Below are 9,059 nucleotides of genomic sequence, written 5' to 3' on the forward strand. Positions count from 1 at the left end.
TATGTTGCAAAAAGATCACTTAAGTTGTTATGTATATATAAACTGCAAATAACAACCACAAAAACTCAAATTGGTATATTTTTTGTTTATGTTGTGTTGCATAGCGTGACTGTCATACATCAAAAATGAAGTATGCGTAAACATACTGCAAAGCTACCATGTGTTCTGTTGGTGCAACAATCAAGCATGTGAATTGTCAACTTAGGATAAACATGGTAGACTTTTTTTTGGAAAATAACAAAAAATAGCACAAGAGTTTAGGCTTACTTGTGATTATATTTGTAGAGAAAGACATTAAATAAGCTTCGAGTCCATAAAACCCTTACAAATCACATATTCTAGTGGCTACCACCACCAAAATAAAAAAGGTGATTGCGATGGGTTGTGGGGCAATTGCGATGCAACGGTAGCTTGTTGTGTGGTCAAGTTGTTCCTCTAGAGACGTTAGAGATGTTACTATGTTAGGCAATGAGAGGGATTCCATTTTAGAGTGTCCACAAGCAGGCAAAATAGTAAACTAAATTTGGTAATTTCACCCAAATGGTTCGAGTACTATTTGCACAAAATCGAACTCCTTTTGCAATCAAACAAAAAAAATCGAGCTATTGCCAAAACTTCAAACGAGTTAACGATGTTTGATTACCACATGGTTTTTCTTTGGCAAGCTGATCGACAGTCTTGTCTATGTGTTTGTTGGATGTTTTAATGAAACTCTTTGATATTGTATTAGTATTGGCCGTGTCAAATGTGAAGAGGACTCTTGGAAAAAAGGACAAAGAAAATATGTATTTTAGACATGGAGTACATATATTTGTGTCTATAGTTTATAGCCATTTGGCTAAGGTATGAGGCTATTTCTTTGACTACCTAGCAAAATAGAATTATCGTTTGATCATATCTTATTGGAAGTTTCACAGAAATTGTTTCATTTTATTGGCTATGAAGATAACTAACGGAATCAAACAGAAGCACAGTTCATGGCTTGACGGCTATTTATTTATTTTTATTTTGTGGAGGTACGAAGCTGTGGTGGACATAGCAGCAGCAAGCCCGCGTGGATTTGTCCCATTTGTTTTGTTTAGTACTCCGTAATAATTAATAGTCGTCGACAGAAGCTTTTGCGTGTGCGTTTACCAGTTGCCCATCCGGTTACATCGCACGGAACCTCAGGCTGAGGCGACGGAGAGCAAGCAAGCGGAAGGCTCTGCCTGCAACACAAGAGACAAGAAGGGAAGAGAAGGGTAGACGAAGACTGAGGCTAGAAGAAGAGCAGGACGGAGCTATAAGTACCCCGCCCCTTCCACCCTCTCCCTCCACCTCCCTCCCTGCCTCATCCATCCGTCCGCCGTTCCTCAGCTGGCCGGTTCCATCCCAGAGAGCAGAGCGAGACCGGGAGAGACAGAGAGATTGACGGATCAGCAAGGTCGGCCACACGACCTCTCTCGGCAATCCGGCGCGCGTGCGTTTGTGAACGGTGAACGGCGAGCCGGTGGGGGCGGAGTGCACGCGGGCGTCGCTGCTGGGGAGGTATGAGATCGGGCGGACCCTCGGGGAAGGCAACTTCGGCAAGGTGAAGTACGCGCGCCACATCGGCACCGGCGGCCACTTCGCCATCAAGATCCTCGACCGCAGCAAGATCCTCTCCCTCCGCATCGACGACCAGGTACGCTGATGAAGCTGCTCGGACCGTTTCGAATTTCAATCCAGTCCGCCGGCCGTCGACCATCGTCCACTGACAGCTTCATTTCTGTTCCTGGCGTTGGCAGATTAGAAGGGAGATCGGGACGCTGAAGCTGCTCAAGCACCCAAATGTCGTCCGCTTGCACGAGGTGCGTGGCGTGTGCGTGTCACACCAAACCTCAACCTCCCCTTCTCCTTATCATTCATTCCCTGCCGTGGTTCATTTCTTGCTGGACGGATGCTTCTCCTCCTTCCAATTCCAGCTGGACTACCAATTCTTTGTCTGGACTCGTAGGATATCCGATCCCGTGGGCTGCCATGACGCTAGAAATGAATTAACTTGTAGTGCTCCGTAAGAGATTAGGCTACCAAGTTGTACTAACTTGCAAGTAACGGAACATGTGGCTTTTACTTGGAACCAAGATAAGGATTAGCGGTTTTGCTTGCGCGGAAGAAACAATTAATTCTCCTCTGCCAGTTCTCGTCGCTTGCTTCTCAATGCTGTTCACGCGGAAAACACCCGCGGGAGCTTTGACCGCCGGCCGGTCCTTCCAGCAGCGCCGCTCGGCATCTCGCCGGAGTTTAGTCCGGCCGCTAGCTCTGTTTTGGTTCCATAAGCCCCTCTGGCCCTGTCCGGTCACGGTGGGGGCATGAAGCGCTTTCGCGTCGCCACACCACCACCATAGAGGCCTGCGCCTGGTTATTCTACGCTCTTTTTTTTTTCATGTCATTATAAGTCGGTTTATAAATCAATTTATTAGTTATGACATAGTATTTTTTTCTTCAAACAAATTAGCCGAATAAATCAGTAGAAACGACTTATAAGGAGCCTAACAGGTCCCAGACCTCTTGGCCTCTCGGGGGTTCCAAAGCAAAAGAGAAGACTCACGGGCTCCTTGAATGAAAACTCAACAAAAAAAAAAAAAAATTGCAAGAAAACGATGCGATTTGCCCAGATTTTTTTTTGTGAAATTGATTGTGGATTTGTGGTAGTAATAAATAACAAGAAAGAAAGTTTGCTTTATTTTTGTGGTGAAAACCATGTGCATTTCAAGCGAGACATTTCAAGCCTCACAGTTTGCAGTGTTCCGAATCCGAGGGCCGGTCACATCGAATTTTTGGACGCATGCATGAAGCATTAAATATAAATAAAAAATAAAACTAATTACACAGTTTAGACGAAATCCACGAGACGAATCTTTTAGGTCTAATTAGACTATGATTAAACACTAATTACCAAATAACAATGAAAACACTACAGTAACGTTTTGCCAAAAATTTTGACATCTGTTCACATCGAAAGCGTCAGGTACGTCTCGTCTCGTCTCTACTGAACCCGAGCCGAGCCGGCCGAATGAATGGTTTCCGCTACCCACAGTAGCCACCCAGGGCTGGGCCCACCAGACGGTACGCAAAGCCTAACCAATAATATTTTTCTCTTACACCAAACTAATAAATAGTACTTTCAATCGTGGCTTTACCTAAAGAAAAAAAAGGGGCAATTATGCCTTTTGTGGGCTACCCGTCGGGCCATGTGGCCGGCTCCCTGGTGGGCCCGCCACGTCGGTCTCACACGGTCCCGTACATCTGGCCAGGCGGGTACTGTGTTAAGCATTCCTCGTGAGCTGGGTGCACCATGTCACGGCCACACCGCGTGGGCCTGCTCGCAACACTTGTCATGCGGGCCCCGCACACGTGTTCCACGGCCCCTTGGCTCATCGATCCCCGGCCCGCGGTCACCAACTCTGTGTGCCTTCCTGTGATCGGTCTCTGGGCTCCGGAGCAGTCATTGATGGCTTGCAGCAACCAATCTCACCGATCCGGATCACAGAGACGACAGAACCGCGGAACAGTTTGGGGATTGATGATTTGGAGGAGCAGGCTCAACAACTTCCCTCACCTAACGAAGCCTTTTTTTCCCTACAAAACACTGGCATTGAGTACGCCTAGTACTAGAATCAAAGAACCCTTGAGCATTCAGGGTAATAATTGTGATGAGGACCAAACTGAGCCGGGGAAAGATGCAGGGAAACAAGCTAAATTTGTCTGCCTGCAGCAATCGCTTACATCCCGTCCTGCAAAGCCATTGTTCTACCATTATCTCATTCAGGCCGTAGTTGCTGAAAATATCCAACGCCCTGGGATGTTAAGACGGAATAACAATGATTAAGTGACCTGTGTGGAACTGGAAGCAAAAAAAGGGTCGGTGACTGATATTGTGATCAATTTCTCTCTGCAGGTTGCTGCTAGTAAAACAAAGATTTACATGGTGCTTGAGTTTGTTAACGGAGGCGAGCTCTTCGACAGGATTGTAAGCCACCAAAACTACATCATCAATACTGTTTGTTTGCATGTAAAACTAGCGCCTCATCTTTTTAACACTCGTTTCTGCTCCCATTGTAACTATCAAAGGCTATAAAGGGAAAACTGTCTGAACACGAGGGCAGGAGGCTTTTCCAGCAGCTAATTGATGGCGTCAGCTACTGCCATGATAAAGGTGTCTACCACAGAGACCTTAAGGTATTCACATAATTGTTAATCTGTCGTTACATCCGGTTGTAGATGCTAGAATTGCTTATCAGTTGCTTCTCTTGCATTCATATACTACTTTTCAGCGTGGAACTCAAGTAGGGCTTTGATTCTTCTGTGACAGCAATTTTCTTCTTTATTCTACTATTACAGCCAGAGAATGTTCTTGTTGATAGGAAAGGAAACATCAAGATCTCTGACTTCGGCCTTAGTGCTCTACCTCAACATCTCGGGGTACGATGATATGATTTGATCAGCTTTGTTCTGTATATATAATTATTCCTCTGTATGCGTAATTTAACAAACAGCATGCACTTCACAACTTTCAGAATGATGGACTTCTGCACACAACATGTGGCAGCCCCAATTACATAGCTCCTGAGGTAAAAACTGACAACAGAAAGTAGTACGAAATAAGCAAGTTCTTTCATTTCTCCTCTTGGTGCTAATTGTGTGATAAATTCATGCAGGTTTTGCAAAACAGAGGTTACGATGGCTCCTTGTCAGATATCTGGTCTTGTGGAGTAATTCTTTATGTGATGCTTGTTGGTTACCTTCCCTTCGATGACAGGAATCTTGTTGTTCTTTATCAGAAGGTTGGTATTAGTACAAAATAAGCTCTGAAATTTTGCAATCTACAGAAGTTGAGAGACCATCTTGACAGTACCAAATTGCTCTGTTGGTATATAGATTTTCAAGGGAGACTGTCACATCCCAAAGTGGCTCTCACCTGCCGCACAGGACCTTCTTAAAAGGATCCTTGAACCAAATCCGATGAAGAGGATCAACATCACAGGGATCAGAGAGCATGAGTGGTTCAAGAAGGACTATGTACCTGCTGTTCCATACGATGATGATGAAGACGTCCTTCCCGGTTCAGTTCTCTCAATAAAAGAGGTATATAAAGTTTTGAGAGGACATAGGAATAGGATAAACTACTCAATTCTTTTGGTTTCATATTGATTAAAGCTGACTGCTGATTTCTTGTTCCTGAAGCAAATTGATGAACCAGCACAAGAAAAGTGTACTCATATCAATGCTTTTCAGTTGATCGGAATGGCTTCTTCCCTTGATCTTTCTGGTTTATTCGAGGAAGAGGTTTGTGTTTATACATTATTGATTCCCTATATTTGTACAGTTCAATTAACAGCACAACGTTAGTATAGCCCATGCTTTTCTCTCTATGAACTGCACATAGCTGAGTCAGCACTACCCCCATGAGCCTATCTGGATACCTGCACATTGAGAGTTGAATGTTGATAAAAAAGTGAGACATGAAAATCTACCTCACTTTTATGGTTCGTGGATTCATTGCAGGATGCAGCTCAAAGAAAGATTCGGTTCACTTCAACGCATCCACCCAAGGTTTTATTTGACAAGATCGAGAGCGTTGTGATGGAGATGGGATTCGAAGTCCATAGGGGGTCAAGCAAGGTAGATAAGCATATATTATAATCACCATAGCATAATTTTATATAAATTGATAGGATAGCTGAACTGAACTAAAAATCATGCTGTTTTGCAGCTCAAAGTCTCGAAGAATAGCAAATGTTCCAAGAATTCCAGGAATCCGTCATCATTTTTGGTGTGCACTGAGGTAAAATGACACAGGACACCTTCCTTTTATTCAATTCAATGCAGAAAAGAATATATATCAGTTGGTCTTACAGTACAATTCTGATCTTTCAGGTGTTTGAGCTTGGTCCATCATTATATGTTGTAGAACTTAGGAAATCCCATGGGGACTCCACATTGTATAGACAGGTAACAATGCACTCCGAATATTACATTCTTTTTGCCAGTTAAATTATTGCAGATGTATATGCAGTGCTGCGAAGGGCGGGCCTGGTACAAGCGGTAGAGTCTTACCGCCTGTGACCAGAAGGTCCTGGGTTCGAGTCGCGGTCTCCTCGCATTGCACAGGCGAGAGTAAGGCTTGCCACTGACACCTTTCCCTAGACCCCGCACAGAGCGGGAGCTCTCTGCACTGGGTACACCCTTTATATGCGGTGCTACATCTAAAAGTGCAATTCTGTTGAAATGTACCACAGCTGTGCGAGAGGCTCTCGGATGAGCTAGGGGCCTGCAAGACAGAGCAGATTATGAGGACTGAATCACTGAGTGACGATCTTTCGAGCCTCGATGGCGAAGCGTTCCCTCTACCTGGGTTCTGATCATTGCTTCCCTATGTGGTTTTGGGCAGAGGGGATGAGGAACATGCTCGTTCCTGATGCAATTCTAGATTAGGATCATGAATATAGTGTACAAAGCGAGCGGTGCAAATTAGCCACCAAGTTGAATATATATAATATATAAGAAATGATATGTTGCATACTTTCTAATCCTCGGATTCTCATTCTGATCCATAACTAAGTATTGCTAGATCAATTGTTCGTTTGAAGGCTACATCCAAATCAGGGGAGCAAAGTTCATACAGATAATGCACTTCAGTTTGTAGACATTTCAAACTGACAGTATAAACACTAAACAGATAGCAGACCTCGACATCATACACCCTGAATCCATTATATTGTTTGGATGCCCATGTATTCACCCCAATCCAGTTTAAATTCCACACCAACCACTCCAACACACATGGATTAAGGTAGATACATGAGCATCCAAACAAAGGCTAAGTAAAAGCACACAGCAACCGTATGGATATTGAGATGACCTCATGGAGGATTTGGAATTTATAAAGTAGCAAATAACATACTGAATCAAGTTTCAAACACCCTGAATCCATTACATTGTTCACTGCAAATAGCGTCATACAAAGTCATGCACAAAGTGCAGACCAAGCTATTAAGAGACGATACATGAAACATCATACATGTAACTGCAAATAGCATCATACATTGGTATGCACAAAGTGCAAACCAAGCTGTAATGTAAGAGACGATAAAACTAACTATTCAACAAGAACTGGTCTGAAATTCAATTCTGGGGCACGCAAGTAGCATAAATACCCCCACCTGAAATCACTGGCCAAGAAGTTTGGGAAGTTCAGATAAAGTATAGAACAAAACACCTCACAACAGCATCACTTCATCAGTTTGGCAGCATCAAGCTCGATCATCGTTGAAGAGTTGCAGCGTCCGCGGCCTCTTGGTACTCGGCTTCTTGGTACGCGGCATCTTGGTACTGGAACTTGCCTTGGCGCTTGGGAACAGCTGCAGCGTCTGCGGTGTCGGCGGGCTGGCCCTGGCTGCTTCCGCAGCAGCCATCGTCACCTCCTTCATGTCGAAGGAGTTAAGCGCCACCTCCTTCACGTTGAAGGAGTTAAGCGCCCGATGTGGGGTGGGCTCAGCCTGGACAGCCTCTGCCTCATTCTCGGCAGCGTTGTCATTGAGGTCATTCTCAACCGCATTCTCATTGAGGTCGAAAAGCGGCTTTGATTGAGACGACGGGGGCGTTTGCTGGGCCTCGGCGAGAGCCATCGGCACAACACTGCCCCCCGTGCCGATGGTTAGCGTGGCCAGCGATGGCATCGCGTTGCGCCGCACTAGCAGCACCTTCCCCACGTTCGCCTCACCCTCATTGCCTTCTTCTTCAAACGCTAGGTCATTCTCGAGGGACTGCGGCACGACCCAGGAAGGATCTTCCTTCTTACCGAGCTTGTAGGCCACTTTAAGAGCGTCATTCGCCCTCTTCCGAGCCTCCTGCGCCTCCCGGGCCAGCCGCTCCGCGGCTGCGCGCGCCGCGGTCGCGTGCCGCTGCAGCAGCGCCAGCGCTATGCGCGACCCCAGGACGAGGACCCTCGCGCCGCGCTCGTCGAGTGGCTGTCTGCAGGGCGGCGCGTAGGTGAAGGGCCTTCCGTTCTGGGCTGCGGTGCAGGGAGGGCAGACGAAGACGCCGTCGGCGGGGGGCTCAGGGTAGTAGAGGCACGGGAGGTGCGCGACGGCCTCGCGGCAAACCTGACAGGTGACAGTTGGGGCTGGAGGGGCCATGAGCGTGTCGCCATCGTCGTAGTTGCACGACGGCGAGGTGACGAGGAAGATGCAGCGGCAGCAGTACAACGAGCGGTGGGAGAGGAGGATACAGGAGCTGCAGAGGCGGCAGTGCACGCCACGGCGTAGCACGTGGTGCAGAGGCCAGGTATCCGGATCGGAGGCGCAGCCGTCGCCGTCACAGCCGTGGAGCTCCCCGAAAGGAATTGGAAACACCTGGGCGGGGGATTCATCGGTGGCGCTGGGCCGAAAGAAAAAGGGCCGGTGTTAGTCGATTAGGGTTTCCCGAGAAAGGGGTTGACCCAATATTTCACAAATCTGAAAAATCTCAACCCAAACTAATAATGTAAAATTTCCATAGATAGAGAATACCTGTAACAATATTTTTCCCTTCTCTTGAGCCATTAGAAATTTCTAAATAGCAGGCCACAACTCGTCGGTGATGGAGATCTACCTACACAGCGGCGGCGGTGGAGCAACGGGTACGAGGTACATCAATATCGAACTCTGTGATAGTTTCCATCTCAGAGCTTATAATCATATAGAGGATTTCTTTATGCGATGCGCCGAGAGTTAGGTGTATCGTCGATGAATGGGAAAGCAGAATGTTTATGGTAGGACGCTAGCATTGGTTGTCTTAATAGCCTCTGGGAGGTGGCGTGCGTGGGTAGGGCCGGGGGGGGTGGAAAAGGGGATATGCGGCGGCTAGGTTTGAAGAGAAGGTTGGTTAGAAATTATTATTATTATTATTATTAATGATAATTATTATTATGTATTATATTATTATTAATTATTAATTATGTATTATTAGTTATTGATTATTATATCATTATTAATGTTCCAACAATATTATGGTTTTATGTCCTTGAATCACGATGTTTGTGAACCAAAAGGTTATAA

At 46.0% G+C, this 9,059-nt stretch overlaps 2 protein-coding genes and 1 pseudogene across 4 annotated transcripts; 2 read left to right on the plus strand and 1 right to left on the minus strand.

Moving 5' to 3' along the window:
* The first annotated feature begins 1,189 nt into the window (after positions 1–1,189).
* On the plus strand, positions 1,190–6,551 carry LOC136449877 (CBL-interacting protein kinase 1-like). Of its 3 annotated transcripts, XM_066450099.1 has the most exons (13): positions 1,190–1,663; positions 1,767–1,829; positions 3,920–3,991; positions 4,093–4,200; positions 4,363–4,443; positions 4,539–4,592; positions 4,680–4,805; positions 4,900–5,106; positions 5,206–5,307; positions 5,527–5,643; positions 5,735–5,806; positions 5,899–5,973; positions 6,261–6,551. In XM_066450099.1, exons 3-13 carry the CDS (start codon positions 3,947–3,949, stop codon positions 6,381–6,383), a joined length of 1,110 nt encoding a protein of 369 aa, XP_066306196.1. In that variant the 5' UTR covers positions 1,190–1,663; positions 1,767–1,829; positions 3,920–3,946; the 3' UTR covers positions 6,384–6,551. The 3 variants fall into 3 exon arrangements, with proteins under 3 accessions (XP_066306196.1, XP_066306197.1, XP_066306198.1); XM_066450100.1 differs by lacking the exon at positions 1,190–1,663 and having other exon boundaries at positions 1,771–1,846; XM_066450101.1 differs by lacking the exons at positions 1,190–1,663; positions 1,767–1,829 and having other exon boundaries at positions 3,914–3,991; positions 4,386–4,443.
* Positions 1,853–3,912, plus strand: LOC136449879 (uncharacterized; annotated as a pseudogene).
* Positions 6,552–6,700: 149 nt separating the features above from the next.
* Positions 6,701–8,682, minus strand: LOC136454561 (uncharacterized). Its single transcript, XM_066454947.1, has 2 exons — positions 8,618–8,682; positions 6,701–8,400 (listed from the first exon to the last, which is right to left on the minus strand). The coding sequence occupies exons 1-2, from the start codon at positions 8,680–8,682 to the stop codon at positions 7,275–7,277; spliced, it is 1,191 nt and encodes a 396-aa protein (XP_066311044.1). The 3' UTR covers positions 6,701–7,274.
* Between the last annotated feature and the right edge of the window lie 377 nt (positions 8,683–9,059).

The sequence above is a fragment of the Miscanthus floridulus genome, chromosome 5 (genome assembly GCF_019320115.1).
Source record: "Miscanthus floridulus cultivar M001 chromosome 5, ASM1932011v1, whole genome shotgun sequence".
Classification (NCBI taxonomy): domain Eukaryota; kingdom Viridiplantae; phylum Streptophyta; class Magnoliopsida; order Poales; family Poaceae; genus Miscanthus; species Miscanthus floridulus.